At 72.8% G+C, this 21,165-nt stretch overlaps 3 protein-coding genes across 8 annotated transcripts; all 3 read right to left on the reverse strand.

Annotated features, from left to right (window-relative positions):
* Positions 1-63: 63 nt before the first annotated feature.
* Positions 64-8,203, reverse strand: ELOF1 (elongation factor 1). Its single transcript, XM_082077109.1, has 4 exons — positions 8,189-8,203; positions 1,622-1,781; positions 523-593; positions 64-411 (listed from the first exon to the last, which is right to left on the reverse strand). The coding sequence occupies exons 2-4, from the start codon at positions 1,735-1,737 to the stop codon at positions 347-349; spliced, it is 252 nt and encodes an 83-aa protein (XP_081933235.1). The 5' UTR covers positions 1,738-1,781; positions 8,189-8,203; the 3' UTR covers positions 64-346.
* On the reverse strand, positions 2,004-4,878 carry ACP5 (acid phosphatase 5, tartrate resistant). Of its 2 annotated transcripts, none has more exons than XM_082077107.1 (5): positions 4,855-4,878; positions 3,798-4,049; positions 3,506-3,633; positions 2,837-3,182; positions 2,004-2,317 (listed from the first exon to the last, which is right to left on the reverse strand). In XM_082077107.1, exons 2-5 carry the CDS (start codon positions 4,047-4,049, stop codon positions 2,081-2,083), a joined length of 963 nt encoding a protein of 320 aa, XP_081933233.1. In that variant the 5' UTR covers positions 4,855-4,878; the 3' UTR covers positions 2,004-2,080. The 2 variants fall into 2 exon arrangements, with proteins under 2 accessions (XP_081933233.1, XP_081933232.1); XM_082077106.1 differs by lacking the exon at positions 4,855-4,878 and adding an exon at positions 4,452-4,589.
* Positions 6,033-19,638, reverse strand: NFIX (nuclear factor I X). 5 transcript variants are annotated; one of them, XM_082077099.1, is made up of 11 exons: positions 19,348-19,638; positions 14,437-14,968; positions 11,050-11,112; positions 10,888-10,962; positions 10,643-10,763; positions 10,441-10,571; positions 10,090-10,209; positions 9,657-9,823; positions 9,081-9,204; positions 7,452-7,543; positions 6,445-6,584 (listed from the first exon to the last, which is right to left on the reverse strand). In XM_082077099.1, exons 1-11 carry the CDS (start codon positions 19,372-19,374, stop codon positions 6,570-6,572), a joined length of 1,467 nt encoding a protein of 488 aa, XP_081933225.1. In that variant the 5' UTR covers positions 19,375-19,638; the 3' UTR covers positions 6,445-6,569. The 5 variants fall into 5 exon arrangements, with proteins under 5 accessions (XP_081933227.1, XP_081933225.1, XP_081933229.1 ...); XM_082077100.1 differs by lacking the exon at positions 9,081-9,204 and having other exon boundaries at positions 6,452-6,584; XM_082077103.1 differs by lacking the exons at positions 9,081-9,204; positions 9,657-9,823.
* Positions 19,639-21,165: the final 1,527 nt, after the last annotated feature.

Here is a 21,165-nt window from a genome sequence, read left to right on the forward strand (position 1 = left end):
GTCCCCACAGACCCCACATGGCCCCAGAGACCCCACGGCGCCAACAGTGACCAGGACACGGACCCCGGCCCAGCCCTGCGAGGGCATTTATTGGGAGGGGTTCTGCCCAACGTGTCACCCGCACCCCCGCCCCGTGTCCCCCGTGTCCCCCGTGTCCCCGCGGCGCTCGGGCCGCCCGCAGTTCAGTGTCCAGGGGACACACTCGGGGTCGCCACTGGAGCCCCCGTGTCTGGGGACAGAAACGGAGAAAACAACGAAAATGCCACAGAGCGGCGGGGGGGGGCGGGGACAGGGACAGTGTCACCCTGGGGGGTCGGGACGGCGATGTCCCCCCGGGACAGGGACGTCACTGGTTGGCGGCTTCGCAGGCGTCGATCCAGTCGCTGTAAACATCCACGGGCTCCGACAGGTCTGGGGGGTCAAGGATCTAACGGGGCTGGGGGGTCCCAGGGGGCGTCCCCATTAGTGATACAGGTGATGGGGTCCAGGGGTCGGGGGTCCCGGGGGTCCCGCTAAGGATACAGGTGATGGGGGTCTGGAACTCCTCCAGGCAGACGGTGCAGGAGATCACCCCGGTGTTCCGGGCGCGGTCCCTGGGGACGGGGACACGGCCCGGGCGGTGACCCCAGTGCCCCCCGGTTCCCACGTGTCCCCGTTCCCCCCGCTCCCCCGCTCCCCCCGTGTCCCCGCTCCCCCCGTGTCCCCGTTCCCCCCGTGTCCCCCCGTGTCCCCGTTCCCCCCGTGTCCCCGTTCCCCCCGTGTCCCCGTTCCCCCGTGTCCCCGTTCCCCCCGTGTCCCCGTTCCCCCGTGTCCCCGTTCCCCCGTGTCCCCGTTCCCCCCGCTCCCCCGTTCCCCCCGTGTCCCCGCTCCCCCGTGTCCCCGTTCCCCCGTGTCCCCGCTCCCCCCGTGTCCCCGTTCCCCCGTGTCCCCGTTCCCCCCGTGTCCCCGTTCCCCCGTGTCCCCGCTCCCCCCGTGTCCCCGTTCCCCCCGCTCCCCCCGTGTCCCCGTTCCCCCCGTGTCCCCGTTCCCCCCGTGTCCCCGCTCCCCCCGTGTCCCCGTGTCCCCACTCCCCTCGTGTCCCCGCTCCCCCGTGTCCCCGCTCCCCCGTGTCCCCACTCCCCTCGTGTCCCCGCTCCCCCGTGTCCCCGTGTCCCCGTTCCCCCGTGTCCCCGTTCCCCCCGTGTCCCCGCTCCCCCGTGTCCCCGTTCCCCCCGTGTCCCCCCGTGTCCCCGCTCCCCCGTGTCCCCGTTCCCCCCGTGTCCCCGTTCCCCCCGTGTCCCCGCTCCCCCGTGTCCCCGCTCCCCCCGTGTCCCCATTCCCCCCGTGTCCCCGCTCCCCCGTGTCCCCGTTCCCCCCGCTCCCCCCGTGTCCCCGTTCCCCCCGTGTCCCCGCTCCCCCGTGTCCCCGTTCCCCCCGCTCCCCCCGTGTCCCCGTTCCCCCCGTGTCCCCGCTCCCCCGTGTCCCCGCTCCCCCCGTGTCCCCGCTCCCCCGTGTCCCCGTGTCCCCGCTCCCCCCTGTCCCCGCTCCCCCGTGTCCCCCCGTGTCCCCGTTCCCCCCGTGTCCCCGCTCCCCCCGTGTCCCCGCTCCCCCCGTGTCCCCGCTCCCCCGTGTCCCCGCTCACATCTTCACGTCGCAGGACTTCTCGTGGTTGCAGAACGGGCACGTGAACTGAGTCTCCAGCGTCCCCGTCACTTTCTTCTTGGGCGGCGGTTTCCGCTTCGATTTGCGGCGGCCCATGGCGGGGGGGGAACCGGCCGCGGGGGAGCGGCGGGACCCGGGCCCTCCGAGCACCGAACCCCCGCACCGGAAACAGCCCCAAACCCCGCCCCTTCCGCCCTCCCTCGCATCCATTGGGTGCGCGACCTCCACCCAATCGGCGGCGGGGGGCGAGGCCACGTGGCCAGAACGCTGCCGCGCCCCCTTCCCGCCCCGATCGCCCGCGAGCCGGGACGCAGCGCGGCGATTTTGGGGTGAAACGCGGCGATTTCGGGGCGACCGCTGGCGGCTTCTCCCTCCAAAGTCTTTATTGTGTGGGGGCTCCCCGGGTCCCGGGGGTCCCGCCCCCGCTCGCGGCCCGGGGTCAGGGGTCGCGCGGCGGCAGGGTCACGCGGTACAGCACGCGGCCCGTGCTCTCCAGGAAGGTCACGGTGGCCGCGCGCGGGTGCAGCCGCACGTGCGCGAACCCGCCGGGCGCCGCGGGGGCGCCGAAGAAGAAGCGCAGGGCGCCGGGCGGCAGCGCCCCCGCGTGGCGCCGCGACGCCTCCACGAAGTTCCCGGCGCCGCTCACCACGTAGGACACGCCCCCCTCGTGCAGGAACTGCGGGAACGGGCAGCGCCCGGACGCCTGGGTCCCCCTCGAACTTCCGGGTCCCTCCCGGACGCCTGGGTCCCCACCCCCAAACTTCTGGGCTCCGTCCCGGATGCCTGGGTCCCTTCCTGAGCTCCTGGGTCCCATATCCCTGGACACTGGGGGTTCCAATGTGAGGTGTGGGGGGGTCCCTGGACACCATGGGGGCTCAGCGGGGTCCCATGTTCAGTTTGGGGGTCCCTGTACACTATGGGAGTTCAGGGGGGGTCCCTGTGCACTGTGGGGGTTCAGAGGGTCCTGTGTCGGGTTCAAGGGGTCCCCGTGGGGCTCAGGAGTCCCTGAGGGAGTCTGGGGTGCCTGTGGGGTTCGGGGTCCCCGTGGGGGTTCGGGGGGTCAGTGTGGGGGTTCAGGGTCCCCATGGGGGTTCAGGGTCCCCATGGGGGTTCGGGGTCCCCATGGGGGTTCGGGGGGTCAGTGTGGGGGTTCAGGGTCCCCGTGGGGGTTCGGGTCCCCGGGGGCCGCCCTCACCTGCAGGTTGTGGTCGTGCCCGCTCAGGTACGCCGTGGCGCGGTGCCGGCGCAGCAGCGGGCGCAGCAGCCGCCGCAGGCAGCCCGAGGGGCCGTGCTCGCCGGCCGACCAGAGCGGGTAGTGCCCGGCCAGCAGCACGAACCGGTCCCCGCGCGCGGCCGCCAGCCGGCGCCGGAGCCACCGCAGCTGCGCCGCCGCGGCCGCCGCGTCCCCGGGCCCCGCGGGGGCGGCCCCGGCGTCGTCCCCCCCCCCGCACAGCAGCACCGTGTCCAGCAGCAGCAGCCGCGCGGACGCGTTGGTGCCGGGCAGGGACAGGCGCAGGCTGTAGAAATAGTGCGGGAAGTGCCTGCGGGGACAGGGGACGCGTGGGGACGCTGGGGGACACCCCAGGAGCACCGGGGACCCGCGGGGACAGGGGCAGGTGACCCTGCCCGGCAGCAGGGCCGACTGTGCCCACGGTGTCCCCTGTCCCCGTGTCCCCGTCCGTACCACCGCGGCAAGTGCCGTCCGTACGCGGGGGTGTCTGTCCCCATGGTGTCCCCTGTCCCCTGTCCCCTGTCCCCTGTCCCCGTGTCCCCGTCCGTACCACCGCGGCGAGTGCCGTCCGTACGCGGGGGTGTCTGTCCCCATGGTGTCCCCTGTCCCCTGTCCCCGTGTCCCCGTCCGTACCACCGCGGCGAGTGCCGTCCGTACGCCATCTGCGCGGTGACGTTCCCGGCATGGTCGTGGTTCCCGGCCAAGACGAACCAGGGAAGGTCCCGCAGCCCCGGGACCGAGAACACGCGCTCGAAGGTGTCCTGGGGACACGGGGACATACAGGGACACGGGGGACATGGGGAAGGACATGGGGACACAGGGGGACAGACATGTGGACACGGAATGGGGATGGCGGGGGGCACAGGCGGCCACAACCCCCCCTGGGGACATTCAGGTCCTGGGGTCCCCCACTCGGGGTCCGTACCTGGAACCGGGGGTCCCACTCATCCCGCACCCCCTTGTAATAGAAATTGTCCCCGAGCGCCAGCACGAAGTCGGCGCCCAGTTCGGTGGCCGCGCGGCCCATGGCGGCCGCTGTGGCCACTTCGCGGGGGGTGGCAAAGGGGGGCTCGGGGATGCCCCCCCAGTCACCGACTGCCAGGAACTGCACGGCCCCCCCGGGGTCCCCCCCGGCCGCCGCCGTCGCCGTCACCGTCACCCACAGCAGCACCAGCATCTGCGGACGGCGCCCGTGGGACCCAGGTGTCCGGGGGACCCAGGCGTCCGGGGGTCCCAATCCCCACCCAGGTCTCCAGGGGACCCAGGCGTCCGGGGGTCCCAATCCCCACCCAGGTGTCCGGGGGACCCAGGCGTCCGGGGGTCCCAATCCCCACCCAGGTGTCCGGGGGACCCAGGCGTCCGGGGGTCCCAATCCCCACCCAGGTGTCCGGGGGACCCAGGCGTCCGGGGGTCCCAATCCCCACCCAGGTGTCCGGGGGACCCAGGCGTCCGGGGGTCCCAATCCCCACCCAGGTGTCTGGGGGACCCAGCCCCACCCGTGGGACCCAGGTGTCCAGGGGGGGTCCCCAGCTCCCCCAGGATGTAAAGGGCACCCGGACGCCCCCCCGGGCCCACTCACCCTCGTGTCCCTTCGTGTCCCCTCGTGTCCCCGCGGGCGCTTTAAGGGCCCCGAAGGGGAAGTGGGGTCGCGCGCCCGGTGCCGCCGTCACCTGATGGTGACACGGGGACACGGGGGGGCCGAGGGGGATCGACCCGGAAAGCCCCGAAATGCCCCAAATCCGCGGCCACGTCACGGCTCACGTGGGACCCGAGTGTCCCCCCCGCTACCCCGGGACCCAGGCGTCCGAGCGCCCCCCCGCCCCAGGGACCCAGGCGTCCGAGTGCCTCCCCCCCCCCCCCCCCCCCCGCCACGTTTTCCAGTGCGGCCACGTGCGGGGGGAGGGGGCGGCCGGACGCCTGGGTCCCTTGGGGGGGACGGGGCTCCCGAGGAGGGTGACACCGCGAGGGTCCCCGCGTCTCACCGTGGGGGGGTCGGGGTCCCGGCTCCGCTCCGGGGGACCCGGACGCCTGGGTCCCTCCAGGTGGGGTTGGGGGGAAGCAACGCCCTTGGGCTCTTAAATCGGCGGGGAGGGGCCCGGACACCTGGGTCCCCCCCAGGATTGGGGAGAAATCGGCCCGTTTGGGGGCTTCCCCGCCCCCCGCGACCCCCGGTGACCCCGAGCCCCCCCCCGCCCCTCCCCCCCGCACGAGCCGGGCCGGGGCGGGTTCGACACTTTTATTTCCTGGTTTTTGCCTTTTTTCCCCATTTTCGCGGGTTTTTCCTCCGCAATCCTCGGTCTGGGGGTGGGGGGAGGGGCTGACCCACCCCCGGGAAATGACGTCACTACCACGTGCAGGGGGAGGGGCGACCTGGGGGGGGGGGTCCCCAAATGTGCAACGCGGGAGGGGGGGGGAAGGGCGGGGGTCGCTCTGGGGGCCCCTCCCCCCCAATGGGGGTCCCTGGGGGGCCTCGTGCTGGTGGGGGGGCCCCAAATGTTGGAGGCCCCGTTTGCTGGTGGGGGCCCCGGGGGGGGCCCAAAATGGAAGGGGGGCAAAAATGGGGGAGGGGCCAAAAATGGGGGAGGGGGGAACTGCTGGTGGGGGGGTCCCAAAAGCCCGGGGGGGGTCACAGAGAGGGGGAGTCACCCCAGAGCAGGGACCCCAAATCCGGGGTTGTCCCCGGGGGGGGCGGGGGGGCCTAAGGCAAATTTGGTCCGTTTGACCCCAACAGCTGGGGCTGGGGGGGCGGGGGGGCTGGACCCCCCAAAGGTGCAGAAACCCCAAAAACGAGCAAAATGGCCCCAAATCCGCCCCCCCTCGGTGACCCAGAAACGGTAAAAACCACAAAACGGCCGATGGGGGAAACCCGGGGGGCGGAACGGGGAAATCGGGGGTTCCCCAAAAAAGCACTTGGAGGGGGGAGACCCGAAAAGGGGGGGGGACCCCAAGGGGGGGCTGACCCCAAAATGGGGGGTTTGACCCAAAGGGGGATTGACCCGGGGGGAGGGGGGACACAAGGGCTGTGACCCCAGAATGGGGTTTGACCCCAAAGGGGGGACGGGCCCCATGTGGGGGGGTCTGACCCAAACCGGGGGGGTTGACCCCAAACCCGGGGGAGGGGGTTTGACCCCGAGTGGGGTTGGACCCCAAAATGTGGGAGTTTTACCCCAAAAGGGGGGGTGGGGGGTGGGGCCTCGCCCGGGGGTAATTGCACTTAATTAAAAAAACGAGCGGGGGGGGTGGGGGGCCCGAAGCGGGGGGACGGGTGGGGGGTCCCGGGTCCCCCCGCCCCCCCCGCTCGCTGTCCTGCAGCAACGGGACCCCCGGGGGGGGCGGGGGGGTCACGCGTGTGTGGGGGGTGCTGGTGAGAACACGCGTGTGCGGGGTCACGTGTGCGGGGTCACGTGTGCGGGGCGGGGCCACGCGTGTGCGGGGCATGGGGGGCGGGGTTCACACACGTGTTCCCCCGGACGCCTGGGTCCCCCGAGCGGGGGGGTGGGGGGTGGGGGGGCACATCAGAGAGGCCAGAGCCTCATCCACGTCACAGGAGGGGAGGGGGGGGGTCGGGGCCCCCCCGGTGTTGGACGGTGGGGGGAGGGGGGGCCGGGGGGGGCTGCGGGTTTGGGGTGGGCTGGGGTTCTTTTTTTTTGTCTTTTTTTCTCCTTTTTTCCAGCGGTTTCTCCTCGTTCGGGGGGCGTCAGAGGAACCAGGACTGGGGGGAGAAGGGGGGGTCAGGGGGGCAGCGACACTGCCCCCCAAATCCCCGCACCCCCCGCACCTCAGGGGCCCAGGGCTGGGAGTGTCGCAGAGGACCCAGGAGTTCGGGGGGGACCCAGGCATCCGGGCGGCACCGCGGCCTCAATGCTCAGCACATGGCAGCCCCGGCGGGGGGACCCAGGCGTCCGGGAGCCCCGCCCCTCCCCGCGTGCCGAGCCGGGGCGCGGCGCTGCCACGCCATTGGCTGCCCGGCCACCGCACCACCGCGCCCGGCCAATGGGGACGCGCCCGCTGCCGCAGCGCCCGCAGCCTGCCAAGGCGCGCCCGTGGCCAGCCAATCAGGCGCCGCCTGGCTGGGCCCGCCGAGGCCCCCATTGGCCGCCAGCCCTGCACCCCCCCTCCCGTAGCACATTGGCTCCACGCCTGCGCCGCGGCCGCTCCCGTGCCAGCCAATCCGAGGCCAGCGACACAGGGCAGGCAGCCAATCGGGCGTCGTGCCACGGCGCTGCGGGCCAATGGGGCGCCCCGCTGGGGGGCACGACCCCCGGCCCAGAGCGGTGCCAGGGGTGGGGGGGGGGGGGCGCGGTTGCCATGGGGACACTGGGACGGGGCCCCGCCCCCCATTGTCCCTGCCGCTCGTGGTGACGTCAGGTCTCGTTGCTCCAGCAACCAGATGGGGGAGGGGAGGGGGTCCAGTCCCCCCAGTTGGGCACCGGGGGTGGGGCCTGGGGCTGCTCATTAACTGCCTAATTAGCCCGGGATGGGAGGGAGGGGCAGGTGAGGACCCAGGCGTGCCCTGGCGGGGACCCGGGCATCCGGGGGGACCCAGGAGTTCGGGGGGGACCCAGGCGTCCGGCCGTACCTGCTGCGGGGGGAGGGTCAGAAAGTCGCCGTCGCGGGGTCCGAGGCCGACAAGGCGGGGGGGGGGAGGGGCGGGGCCTGGCGCTGCGAGTGCTGGGGAGGGGTCAGCAGGGTCACGCGTGTGACACACGGACACGCGGGTGACACGTGTGCAGCACCGGGACCCCCCGTGCTCCCCCACTTGGGCACCCTGGGCCCCCCCGGCCCCACAGGGACCCAGGCGTCCTGTGCCCCCCCCGACCACCCCCCCCCCCCGAAAATGGGGTAAAAAAAAAATGGAAAAAAGGAAAAATAACCGGGGAATGTGGTGGATGAGGCGCCGGGACGTGCCGGGACGGACGTGCCGGGGCGGGGACGGCGATGGCGATGGGGATGACGCACGGGCAGCCGGGCCGGGCCCTGTCACTCGGGTCACCCCCTCGTGTCACCCCGTCCCCCGGTCACCGCGGGGCCACCCGTGTCACCAGCTCCTCCTGCGCTGCCACCGGTCACCCCGGGCACTGGGGCAGCTGCACCCCTGCTGCACCCCTGAACCCCGAACCCCTGAACCCCCCTGCTGCACCCCTGAACCCCGAACCCCCCTGCTGCACCCCTGACCCCGAACCCCTGAACCCCGAACCCCACTGCTGCACCCCTGAACCCCGAACCCCTGAACCCCACTGCTGCACCCTGAACCCCGAACCCCCGAACCCACTGCTGCACCCCTGAATCCCGAACCCCTGAACCCCGTTACTGCACCCCCTGAACCCCGAACCCCCGAACCCCACTGCTGCACCCCTGAACCCCGAACCCCCGAACCCCACTGCTGCACCCCTGAATCCCGAACCCCTGAACCCCACTGCTGCGCCCCTGAACCCCGTTACTGCACCCCCTGAACCCCGAACCCCACTGCTGCACCCCTGAACCCCGTTAGTGCACCCCTGAACCCTGAACCCCGAACCCCACTGCTGCACCCCCTGCTGCACCCCTGAACCCCGAACCCCGAACCCCACTGCTGCACCCCTGAACCCCGTTACTGCACCCCCTGAACCCCGAACCCCACTACTGCACCCCTGAACCCCCAGCCTGCACCCACTGAGCCCCCTGCACCCTGTAAACCTCATGAACCCCCAAACTGCACCCACTGCACCCCATAAACCCCCTGCACCCCAATGCTGCACCCCAAGCCCCCTGAACCCCACTGGTGCACCCAGTGCACCCCTAAATCCCACTGCACCCCTTTACTGCAGCCCTGAACACTCCGAGCACCCAGCACCCCACAAACTGCCTGCACCCCATCACTGCACCCCTTGAACCCCTGCAGCCCATCACTGCAGCCCATCACTGCACCCCTGCACCCCTGCAGCCCATCACTGCAGCCCATCACTGCACCCCTTGAACCCCTGCAGCCCATCACTGCAGCCCATCACTGCACCCCTGCACCCCTGCAGCCCATCACTGCAGCCCATCACTGCACCCCTGCACCCCATACTGCAGCCCATCACTGCACCCCATCACTGCGCCCCATCACTGCGCCCCATCACTGCGCCCCTTGAACCCCTGCACCCCGTTTCTGCTCCCCCTGCCCCAGGTCCCGGCTGCGGGTGCAGGGGGTGCAGTGGGAGCACTGGGAGCACTGGGCGGCACTTACGGGGCGCGGCCGGGGGTCCCCGGGGGCCGCCGGGGGCTTTGGGGTCCGGCGGGGGGAGGGGCAGCGGCCGGGCCAGGGGGGGGGTCCCCGCAGCCCCCCCAGCGCGGCCCTGCCCCCCGCTCGGCTGCAAGAGAACACGTGACCGGGGGCAGCGGGGACCCGCCAGGGGGCGCTGGCGCAGGGGCGTGGTCCTGGGGCTCATTTGCATACAGGCTCCGCCCCCCGGTTCGCACGTGCATCGGGCACACCCCGTGGACCTGCCCTGCCAGGCCCCGCCCCTCCTTCCTCATTTACATACAGGCCCCGCCCCCGGGGGGCACGTTGCGCACAAGCTCCGCCTCCTGCACCTCATTTACATACAGGCCCCGCCCCCAGGGCGCGCGTGGCCGCGGAGACCGGGCACCAAACTGGGGCCAGTGAGACCCGAACCGGTCCCAGTGCCCCGGGTGTGGGGTCAGGCCCCCCGGGGGGTTGGGCAGCGTCCCCCGTGTCCCCACATCGGCACGTCCCGTGTCACCGCGCCCCCTGCACCCCACAGCCCTGCAGCGTCCCCCGCGTCCCCGTCCCGGGTCCCACCTGCGTCCCCTGCGCGGCGCCGTCGGCGCAGACGAACTGCACAAAGTCCTTGAGCGAGTCCTGGCCGTGGTGGTAGCGGATGGTGGGGTGGGCGAAGTAGGGGCTGGACTGGGGCAGGAGGGACCCGGACGGGAAGTGCAGCGCCGAGGCCGAGGCCCGCGGGCTGCCTGCAGCGAGCCTGAGCGCCGGCGCCGGGACCCAGGCGTCCGGCGGACCCAGGCGTGCGGGGGACACGGGGGAACACAGGAGTGTGGGGGGACCCAAGAGTTTGGGGGGGACCTGGGTGACCAGAGGGGAGGGGACCCAGGAGTTCAGGAGGGGACCCAGGAGCTCAGGAGGTGCCTCGGGTTGCCCAGGGGGTCTCAGGGTGCCAAGGGGGAGTCTGGGGGTCCCGGGGGGTCTCGGGGTGCCCGGGGGGTCCCGGGGGTCTCACCGGGGCGCACTCCGGCCAGCACGGGCAGCGGGTGGTGTCCGAAGGCCACGCGGGGGGCGGCCCCGTGACCCCCCAGGGCGCTGCAGAAATCCAACTTCCCCGACTTCTTCAGCGCGGGGCCTGGGGGGCCGGGGGGTCAGGGGGGCAGCTGCACCCCCCGGGGAGCCCAGAGCCCCCCGGCACCTCCCCCCAGCCCCTCAGGGAGCCCCGGACACCCCAGCCCCCCGAGTCCCCCCCAGCCCCCCCGGCACTTCCTCCCATCACCCCCAACCCCGCCCCCATCACCCCCCCCGTGCCCCCCGACCCCGTGTCACCCGCCGGTGCCCCCCCCCATGTGTCCCCATCACCCACCGGTGTCCCCGTCGCCCCCCCAGCCCTGGCTGCTCCCGGGGGCCGGGGACCGTCCCGGCGCGGGGTAGAAAACGTCGTCCCCGGGTCCCTCCATGTCGCCCTCGTCCAGGGCCTTGGGGCGCTTGGGGCCGCTGTGGGGACAGGGGGGTCACTGAGGGCCGAGTCCCCCAGGGACGCGGGGCCGGGGTCTGGGGGTCCGTACCCGGTCGGGGGGGGTCCCAGCGGCCGCCGTCCCAGCGCCACGGGGCTGATGTTGTAGAAGCCGCCCGGGGTCTCCAGATCGGCCAGCGAGAAGTTTGGGCCCGAGGCCGTGGCCACCGGGGCTGGGGACACGGGGACAAAACGGAGACGTGGGGACCCGCACGGGACCCCCCCCGGGCCCCCCGTCCTCAGCATCCCCCCACGTCCCACATCGCGTCCCCCCCATGTCCCCCTGGCCGCACTTACTCTGGGACACCCTCACCAGCTCCGTCACGTTCCAGACGCCCGATGTCACGAAACAGTCCTGGAAGGTCAGGTGCCCTGGGGACGGGGGACACGGGGACATGGGGGACACCGGGGGGACACGGGGGACACCGGGATGGGCGCTGGGGGGACCCCGGGACTCACCGTTGGGCAGTGGTTTGATGTCGGCGTCGCCCTGGGGGTTTGAGCTGTCGGATTGTCCAGAGTCTGTGGGGACACGGGGTCAGGTCCAGACGCCTGGGTCCCCCCGGACGCCTGGGTCCAGCCCGGACGCCTGGGTCCCCGTTGCACCCCAGGGAGGAGGCGCAGCCCCGGACGCCTGGGTCCCCACGCTGAAGGGCCCCTTGTTCCCGCGGGGTCGTTCGGGGTGAACGTCCTTGGGGACCTCGGTGGCACCCGCGGCCCAGGGGGGGACCCCGGTGTCTGGGCGCCCCATGCGGGACCCAGGCGTCCGGGCACACCCCCTCCCCCGCCGCCCAGGGGGACCCAGGCGTCCGGGCGGGGGGGCCGCGGGGCCGGGCCAGGGGCCAGGAATGCGCTGGGCCCCCGCCAGCCGCTGCGCCAACAAAGCCGCCATTGTCTGCGCCGCCGGGGGGGCCCGGACGCCTGGGTTCCCCCCAGCCCCCCCCACCCCACGGTGTCCCCGCCCCCGAGCGTCTCCCCCATCCTCCCCAGACACCTGGGTCCCCCCAGCTCCCCCATGTCTGGGGGTCCCGTCATCTCCGGGTTCCCTCCCACCCCGTCCCGGGACCCAAGCGTGCGAGGCGGGGAGGGGCGGGGGGTCAGGGGTCAGCAGGCGCGTGCAGGGTCGCGACCTCTGCCAGGGGGGTGGGGGGGGTGTCGCGTGGCAGGCGCGTGCCGCCCCTCCCCCCGCCCGCCCGGACGCCTGGGTCCTCCCGGGGCTCCTGGAGGGGGGAGGACACCCCGGGGGGGCCCCGGGACCCCCGTCCTGCAGCCCCGCCCCCCCCGTGCCTCAGTTTCCCCCCGAGCTGTACACAGCGGGTCCTGGTGTCCCCCGTGTCCCCCCATGTCCCCCCCGTGTCCCCTGTGTCCCCGGCGGGGGGTTCAGGTGCTGTTGGGTTGGGCAGCTGCACCCCCCCCTTCGCGGGGCCCCTCCCCCCGCACCTGCAGCACCCGGACCCAGGCGTTCGGGAGGGACCCAGGCATCCGGGCGGTGCCAGCAGCGACCGCGTGTCCCCCCGGGCCCCTATGGACCCCGTGACCCGCACGATGGCCCCTATAGACCCACCCGGAGCTCCAGCGGCTCCGGCAGAGCTGGATGGATCCTATAGGGCCCTGCAGAACCCCATGGAGCCCTGTAGAGCCCTATAGAGCCCTACAGACTGACAGAACCCTATAGGGCCCATAGAGCCACACAGAGCCCTATACAGCTCTACACAGCCCTACAGAGACCTACAGACCAACAGAACCCTATAGAGCCCCATAGAGCCACACAGAACCCCACAGAGCCCTATAGATTCACAGAAAACCCTGCACAGCCCTATGGACCAACACAACCCTATAGAGCCCTATACAGCCCTATAGAGCAACACAGCCCCATAGAGACCTACAGAGCCACGCAGAACCCTACACAGCCCCATGGAGCCCTATGGACCAGCACAGCCCCATGGAGCCCTATGGCTTCACCAGCACGGGGGGACACCAGGGGACACCAGGGGGACGCGGTGACACCGCGGGGACACCGGGGCCCGTCCGTCCCCGTCCCGCTGCCGCAGCGCGTTCCCGGTGCCAACAGGCGCCATCTTAGCGGGGGAGGGGGGGTTGGCACCGCGCCCCCAAAACCGCAGCCAAGGGCGGGGGGAGGGGCGGGGGCTCGTGCCAAACGGGGGGGGCGGGGCCCCCATGGACGTGGGGCCGGGGGGCAGGAAAATCCCCCAAACCGCCCCCCCGCCCCAGCGCGTGAGGGACCCAGGCGTCCAGGCACCCCGGCGAGGACCCAGGTGTCCGGGAGCCAACGCCGAGCGCCGGAAAAGCGAAACAAACCCCCCCGTTCTGGCTCCAAAATGACACGTCCCCCCCGCACACGCGTGGGGGGCACGAGGGGCGGGTGCGCGTCGCACACGCGTGTCCTGGCAAGAGCGCCCGCGGGAGCCCGCGGCACAAACGGTGCGCGGCACGATGCACAATGCGCGGGGCACAATGCACGATGCACAATGCACGGGGCACAATGCACGATGCACAATGCACGATGCACAATGCGCGGGGCACAATGCACGATACACAATGCACGATGCACAATGCACGATGCACAACGCACGGGGCACAACGCACGGGGCACAATGCACGGGGCACAATGTGCGGGGCACAATGCGCGGGGCACAATGCGCGGGGCACAATGCGCGGGGCATGATGCACAATGCGCGGGGCACAATGCACGATGCACAATGCACGGGGCACAATGCACGATGCACGATGCACAACGCGCGGGGCACAATGCACGATGCACAACGCACGGGGCACGATGCGCGGGGCACGATGCACAGTGCATGGGGCACAATGCGCGGGGCACGATGCGCGGGGCACGATGCACAGTGCATGGGGCACGATGCGCGGGGCACAATGCGCGGGGCACGATGCGCGGGGCACGATGCACAGTGCATGGGGCACAATGCGCGGGGCACGGCTCCTGGTGCGCAGCGGAGCGCGGTGCACTCACGGCTTTGTGCGCGGCTCTCAGTGCGCAGCAAAGCCCACGGCAGAGCCCGGCGCACGGCTCCCAGTGCGCGGCACAGCTTGGTGCCCAGCGCCCGGTGCACGACTCCCTGCGCACGTCCGAGCACAATGCGCAGCCCCCGGCGCACAATCCACGGTGCACAGCTCCCCGTGCGCAGCCCCCGGCGCACAATCCACGGTGCACAGCTCCCCGTGCGCAGCCCCCGGCGCACGATCCACGGTGCACAGCTCCCCGTGCGCATCCTGGTGCACGGCAGAGCACAACACACAGCTCCTGGTGCTCAATTCCCACTGCACAATTCCTGGTGCACAGCACAGCTCCTGGTGCACAGCTCCCGGTGCACAGCAGAGCACAATGCACAGCTCCCGGTGCACAATTCCCAGTGCACAATTCCTGGTGCACGGCTCCAGCTCCCTGCACACAGCTCCCTGTGCACATCCCGGTGCACATCCTGGTGCACAGCACAGCTCCCAGCGCACACAGCTCCTGGTGCACATCCCGGTGCACCATTCCCGGTGCACATCTGCACCATTCCCAGCGCACATCCTGATGCACATCCCGGTGCACCATTCCTGATGCACCATTCCCAGTGCACATCCCGGTGCACCATTCCTGATGCACCGTTCCCAGTGCACATCCCGGTGCACCATTCCTGATGCACCATTCCCAGTGCACATCCCGGTGCACCATCCCCGGTGCACCATTCCCAGTGCACATCCCGGTGCACCATCCCCGGTGCACCGCTCCCGGCGCTCACCTCCACGTGCCGCACCTGCCGCTCACCCCGCGCTTTGCCGCCCGGCCCCACTCTGCGCCAGCCCCCCCGCCCCGCTCACCGTGCACGTGCACGAAATAGGCCAGGTAGAGGTCGAGCTCCTTGACGGCCACGCCGATGTGGTGCGGCTGCACGCACAGCCCGGGGCTGGCGCAGTGCGGCGCCTTGGCCAGGCGCTCGCCGTCCGTGCTCTCCAGCGGGACCCCCTTGAACAGGATCACCATGACCAGGTCCAGCCGCCACACCTTGTCGGCCTGGCGCAGGCAGTCGATGCGCCGGATCTTGCCCTTCTGGTCGGGGTTGGACAGCACGCAGCACGGCGCCTTCTTGCCGGTGACCGACAGCACGAAGTCCTCGCGGCACTCGGGCCGGATGTCCTTGCGCAGCTTGGCCAGGAGGCGCGAGGCCCATTTCTGCTTCACCTCGGGCTTCTCGCCCAGCAGCTCGTCCTTGACGGCGCGTTCCTCCTCCTTGGACATGCGCTTCTCGTGCTTCTTGAAGTACTTGCGCTTGCGGGCCTGCAGGTTGAACCAGGTGTAGGAGAAGGCGCGGACGTGGGGGAGCAGCGCCTCGATGAACGGGTGGAACTCATCCTGCAACGAGAACAGCGAGGGTGACCCCAAAATCCTGCACCCCCAGACACCCCGAACCCAGCGCCTCGATGAACGGGTGGAACTCATCCTGCAACGAGAACAGCGGCAGTGACCCCAAAATCCTGCACCCCCAGACACCCCGAACCCAGCGCCTCGATGAACGGGTGGAACTCATCCTGCAACGAGAACAGCAACGGTGATCCCAAAATCCTGCACCCATTGACCCAACCCAGCGCCTCGATGAACGGGTGGAACTCATCCTGGAACAAGGGAACAGGGTGAACCCCAAAATCCTGCACCCATGGGACCCCGAACCCAGCGCCTCAATGAGCGGGCGGGACTCATCCTGGAACCAATGGCAGAGCAGAGTTGGGGGTGCAGGACGGGACCCCCGGATCCAGCACCCCATGAACGGGGGGGACTCAGCCTAGAATGAGACCAGAGTTGGGGGGGACCCCAAAATCCTGAACACACAGGGACCCCAAATCCTGCACCAGGAGCTCCCATGGGGACCCCAAATCTGCACCAGGAGAACTGAAGACCCCAAAATGCTGCACTGGGGGGACCCAAATCTGGGTGATGCCCACACTGCATGGGAACTGGAGCACCCCAGAACCGGGGAGCACCCCAGAACCGGGGAGCACCTCAGAACCGGGGAGCACCCCGAATGCAGCAGAGCAGCCCCGGCCGCGGCCGCACCCAGCGCGGGGTCCCCGGGGACACCCCGTCCTGCACGGGGACAGGATCGGGCCCCGCGGGGGACGGCGATGGGACGGGGGGACCCGCGCGGTGTCCCCGGGGTCCCCGCAGCCCCCTCCATCCCCCCGGTGCCCGGGGACGCTCCCGCTGCCGTCGGGTCTCGGCTGCCCCGGGCACGTCCCCAGCGCCGGTCCCGGTGCCACCGATCGCGTCCCCATCGCTCCCCGGCCCCGCCGGTCGCGTCCCCATCAGTCGCCGGTGCCACCGATCGCGTCCCCGCCGGTCCCGGCTCCCGCCGCCCCCTCCCGTCTCCACCGGTCCCCGCTCGCCGGTGCCGCCTCATCCCGGTCCCGTCCCGTCCCCGCTCGTACCATCGCGGCGGCTCATCCCGGCCGTGGGCGGCTCCAGGCGGGCGGGACCGGGGGCGACACGGGGGCTCGCGGGGCCGGTCGGGGTGCGGGGGTCCCGGGGTCCGGGGGGCGCGGGGTCCCGGGGGCGCGGGGGCACCGCGGTGCGGGCCCGGCGGGGGGCAGCGCGGGAGCCGCTGCCCGGGGGTCCCGGAGCCGCCGCCGGAGCGCGCGGAGCCGCCGCGGCCCCTTTTGGCACCGGGACCGGCGCGGCGGCGGCCAATGGGAGCGCAGCGCGCGGGGGGAGCGGCCGCCCCATTGGCCGGGCCGGGGGGGGCGGGGCCGGGGGGGGGCGGTGGAGTTCGGGGCCGGGACACGGCGGGGGGGGGGGGGGGGGGGGGGGCACCGGGGGAGCGCGAGCCCGAGGGGGCAGAGCCCCGTGCCCCCCCCGCCCCGGGACCCGCGCCCCCGGCACCTCGTGCCCACCCGCGCGGACCCTCGTGCGCGGCGCCGCGCGAGGGGGTCGCGCGAGGACGCTCACGCGAGGGCCCCGGCGGGGGCCCCGGGGGGCGGCCCCGGGTTTGGCCGCTTTCCCCGGCCCCGCGGCGGCCCCAGCGCGGGACGGCCCGAAACCTGCGGTTCTGCCCCCAAATCCCGGCGCTCGCAGCCAACACCCCCCCCCCGCCGTAATTAATTCCCTCTGTGCGAAGGAAAAACCCAAAATTCGGGCGCTGGAGCGGCGGGGCCGGGGGATGGGGCGGGGGGGGGCTCTGCGCGGCGCTGCCCACGCGCTGCCCGGCCCCAAACCGCACGGGTTTCACCCCAAAACCGCATCGGGCCACGCGGGCGTCGCTCCCGGCCCCCTCCCCACTGGCTGCAGGGGACCCAGGCGTCCGGGTGGACCCAGGTGTCTGGGCCCAGCAGCACCCCCTGCGGCACGGGGAGGGCTCCCGGACACCTGGGTCCCCTCCCGAACGCCTGGGTCCCCTCCGCACCTCGGGGAGGGCACTGGGCCAGGTCAGGCTGGTGGAGGGGTGGTCAGCGGCCCGAACGCCTGGGTCCCCTCGTGGCCCCGGCGAAGACAAAGAGCTGCCAGGTCAGGCCTGCGCCGCCTGGATGCCGGGGTCCGCCCGAACGCCTGGGTCCCCTCCCGAACGCCTGGGTCCCCTCCCCGCCCCTTCACAGGGGAGTCACAGAAGGATCTAGAGGCTCCACAGCCGGTGCCTGCCCGGACGCCGGGGTCCCCTCCCGGACACCGGGGTCCCCCCCGGACGCCGGGGTCCGCGCCAGGGCGGGGTCCAGCCGCGCTGCCATTGGCTGCGCCGGCCCCGCATTGAGCCGCAGTGGCGGCGAAGCCACGTCGCCGCGTCCGCAGCTGCGAGCGCCCGGCAAAGCGCCAGCGCGGGGGGGGCGGCGTGAGCGCCAGGGAAAGGCCCAGAAAACACAGAAAAGAGGGAAAAAAGGGAGAGAAAAAAACCCACACAACCAGCCCCCCCCCGCCCCCCCGCCCCGCCCCCCCCCGCTCCCCCCGGCCCGCGGCGTCGCCAGAGAAAACAGCCCAAAGAGCCGGAATTGCCGCCAAAAATCCCCCCGGCGGCCCCAGCGCCGCTGCCAAGACCCTCCCGGGCGGGGGGGGGGCGGGGGGGTGGGGGAGGGGGCGGCGGGGACCCCCACGAGGGACCCCAGCAGCAGGCCGGGACCCAGGCGTTCCGGGGGGGACCCAGGCGTTCCGGGGGGAGGACCCAGGCGTCCGGGTGGCCTCGGAGAGAACGTGTCGGATGGTCCTGGCAGGGGACCCAGGAGTTCGGGAGGGACCCAGGTGTCCTGGGCGGGGGGGCGGGGAGGGGGGGGATGGACCCAGGTGTCCGGGTGTGCGGAGGAACCTCCCGCCCGCTCTCGCGGCCACGTGGAGGACCCAGGCGTCCGGGCCGCCCCCCCCGTGGCCTCGAGCCAGCCGGGCCGGGGTCCCCGCGCCGCAGCCGCCGCCAAGAAAGCTTTTTGTGGCACATCAATAATTCAGGGCCCCCCCGGCCCAGCCCGGGCTGCTCCATTATTGATGCAACCGGGGGGGCGTGGGGGGGGCGCGGGGGGGGCGCGGGGGGGGCGGGGGGGCAGCAGCTCGAGCACACGCACCCCCGGCCTCGTTCGCACGTTTTACACGGTTTGCACATGGGGGGGTCGGCGCCGCCCCCGCCCCGATTGCATCAGCCGCAGCCCCACGCGTGTCGCACGGGGCCCTCGCACGCGGAACACGCGTGTCGCACACCTGGCGCGGGGGGGCTGGGGGCACACGTGTCGCGCACACGCCGGGAGCGGCTGCCACGTGTGCACGGCGCTGGCACACGCGTGTGCGGCCCCACCGACCCCCCGTGTCCCCCCGTGTCCCCGCACACACATGTGACGTTCTGCACCGTGACGCGCGCGTCGCACCCGAGGGACACGGGGACACACGAGGGACACACGAGGGACACACGAGGGACACACGAGGGACACACGAGGGACATGAAGGACCAGCCCCATGAGCAGCTGGGACTCGGGCCATAGGGGACATCGGCCATAGGGACAGCGGCCATAGGGGACAGGACGGATGCACCAGTGGGCACCGAGGGCCGGCCCGAGCCTGCAGGGGGCAGGAGCTGCTGCTGCACGTGCTGCTATAGAAACTGCTATAGACCTATAGATCCTGCTATAGGAACCACTATAGCAACGGCTGAACGAACCGCTATAGGTCCCGCTACAGGTCCCGCTACAGGTCCCGCGGCTGCTGCACCAGCCGGGGGGGGACGGCGGCACCGGCACAAACCGGCCAGAGCCGGGGGAACGGCCCGCGGGGCGCGTTGCACCATCGCGCCGTCGCACACGCGTGTGCACGCGAGGCCGCGGGCTGAGCGCACGTGCGCAGGACACGGGGACACACGCGTGTGTGACGGGGGGAGCGCACACGCGTGTCCGTGGCGGGTCCTGGCGCGTGCACACGCGTGTGCGGGGCGGGGGCTCCAGAGGCGCCTTTGGCCGCTCGCCCGGACGCCGCCGGCCGCCAAAACCGCCCCGAAAAGCGGGAGGAAAGGGCACCGGGGGGCGGGGAGCGGCGGGGCCGGCGGGGGGGCCACCCGGGGGGGGCGGGAACCCCCGGGGGACAAACGGGGACCCCAAAGAACAAGCGGGGACCCCAAAGAACAAGCGGGGACCCGCAGCCCCCTCGCCCGCTCCCCCGCACCGGCCAGAACCGGAGCCCCCGCCCGCCCCCCCGGCCCCGCAGCGGGAACGGATCGCGCTCCCCCCCCCCCCGCACCCCCATTCCGGGTTCGCCCCCCCGGCCCCGGCGCCCCGTACCTGGGTCAGGCAGTACGGGGAGTACATGGCGGCGGGTCAGCGGCGCCGGGACATGGCGGGGGCGGCGCCGGGGGTCCCGGGTCGGGCTGCGGGGTCCCGGGTCGGGGGTTCGGGGGTTCCGGGGTCCCGCTCCGGGGGGCCGGGGCTGCCGGGCGTCCCGCTGCGGGGCCGGGGGGTGTCCGGGGGTGTCCAAGGGGTCCCGGGGGTCCCGGTTTGGGGGGTCCCGGTTCCGGGGGTGCCGGTTCGGGCGCGCGGGGAAAGTTTGCGCGAAGTTGGCGCGCGACGCACTTTTGCCGCGGGAAGGGCCGCGCCGGCCCCGCCCCCCCAGACAGGCCCCGCCCCCGGAGCCGCCCCTCTGCCGCGCGCCACGCCCACACCCGGCCACGCCCGCTCGCGGTCGCCAGGCTACGCCCACTCTCGGCGAGGCCACGCCCTCCTGTGCACCGGTCACGCCCCCCGCGCCTGCGGACACGCCCACGTCGGGACGGACACGGGGAGACATTGGGGGACATGGGGGGGCACTGGGGACGTGGGGGGACACAGGGAGACATTGCGGACGGGGGAACGTGGGGAACATGGGGCGACACTGGGGACACCGGCCCCCCGCCCCACCTGCGCCCCCGGCGGGGGTCCCGGGGGCCGCTGTGGGTCCCCACGGGTGACAGTGACAGCGCAGCCTCATCTGTCACTCTGGCTGCGGCCGCGTCCCTGCGCCATCTGTCACCGCGCGGTGCCAGCGCTGGCACGGCCACTGTCACCGTCACCGTCACCGTCACCGTCACCCCTTCGCTGCCGGCACCGCGGGGGGGGCCCCAGTGTCCCCACGGCCAGAGCGGACCCAGGCGTCCGAGCCCCCGTCAGTCCCCGCGTGTCCCCTTCCCGACCGGCTGCTCAGGGGCCACGGGTGACAGATGTGACACCGGTGACAGATGCGACACCGGTGGCAGATGCGACAACAGTGACAGTTGTGTCCCTGTGCCAGATGTGCCGCCGCCGCAGCTGGAGCCGAGCGGGGGTGTGGACGTGTGATGGCGGGGGGGAACCGGGGGGACACGCGGGGGGACACGCGGGGACCCCCCCGGTGACCCCGTCCGGGGGTCTCGCCCGCGGGGCCCCACGAAAGCGAAGGAGCCGCAGAGGCCCCAAAACGGGGCGAAACTGCCCGAAAACGGGCGGCGTTCCAGCCCCGCCCCTCGGGCTGGGGGGGGGAGGGGACTCGGACGCTTGGGTCCCCGGCTGGCGGGAGGGGGAGGGGGCGGCTCGGGGAGCGTTTTGGGGCGATTTCGGGGGTTTTTGGCTCACGGAGGGTTCTGGCGGCTGCCGAGGCCTGGAAGCCATTAGGGCCCCCCCGCCCCCCCGTGGGGCCCGCGCGGGGAGCGATCCCGGAACCCCGCCCCCCCGGCAGGGACCCAGGCGTCCGGGGGGGCCCAGGGGGCGGGGCCGGGGGGTTAACGGCGCCGATCCGGGTTTGGCTGCGGCTGAACGGGGGGGGAGGGGAACCCGCGCGTGCCGAACCCCGCGGGGGGAGGGGCGGCAGCTTCGCAGCGCCCGGAGCGACCCCCCCCCAACCCCCACCCCCGCGTCCCCCCGGACACCGACGGGGCTCCCGGGCCCCCGGTGCGAGACCCGGTATCGGAGCCCCCGTTATGAGACCCCCCCGTTGTCAGACCCCCCGTTATCAGATCCCCCCGTTATCCGAACCCCCCCTTCAACAGAACCCCGTTATCCGACCCCCCCGTTATCCGACCCCCCCCCGATCAGAAATCCATTATCCGACCCCCCGTTATCAGACCCCCCCGTTTTGAGCCGCCCCCGCTA

The sequence above is a fragment of the Streptopelia decaocto genome (genome assembly GCF_964273445.1).
Source record: "Streptopelia decaocto genome assembly, contig: HAP1_SCAFFOLD_301, whole genome shotgun sequence".
Taxonomy (NCBI): Eukaryota; Metazoa; Chordata; class Aves; order Columbiformes; family Columbidae; genus Streptopelia; species Streptopelia decaocto.

Bases quoted from the DNA above. Each gene is read 5' to 3' on its own strand.
- ELOF1 (XM_082077109.1), bottom strand. From the start codon at position 1,737: ATGGGCCGCCGCAAATCGAAGCGGAAACCGCCGCCCAAGAAGAAAGTG. The intron at 594-1,621 runs GTGAGCGGGGAC...CCCCGTCCCCAG, and splicing joins AAGTCCTGCGACGTGAAGAT to GGACCGCGCCCGGAACACCG. The intron at 412-522 runs GTATCCTTAGCG...TTGACCCCCCAG, and splicing joins GTTCCAGACCCCCATCACCT to ACCTGTCGGAGCCCGTGGAT.
- ACP5 (XM_082077107.1), bottom strand. From the start codon at position 4,049: ATGCTGGTGCTGCTGTGGGTGACGGTGACGGCGACGGCGGCGGCCGGG. The intron at 3,183-3,505 runs GTACGGACGGGG...CTGTCCCCGCAG, and splicing joins GGACGGCACTCGCCGCGGTG to GCACTTCCCGCACTATTTCT. The intron at 2,318-2,836 runs GTGAGGGCGGCC...CCGTTCCCGCAG, and splicing joins GGCACGACCACAACCTGCAG to TTCCTGCACGAGGGGGGCGT.
- NFIX (XM_082077099.1), bottom strand. From the start codon at position 19,374: ATGTACTCCCCGTACTGCCTGACCCAG. The intron at 9,824-10,089 runs GTGAGACCCCCG...GGCTCGCTGCAG, and splicing joins GCTGGCCGGAGTGCGCCCCG to GCAGCCCGCGGGCCTCGGCC. The intron at 7,544-9,080 runs GTAAGTGCCGCC...ACCCCTCCCCAG, and splicing joins GGGACCCCCGGCCGCGCCCC to CACTCGCAGCGCCAGGCCCC.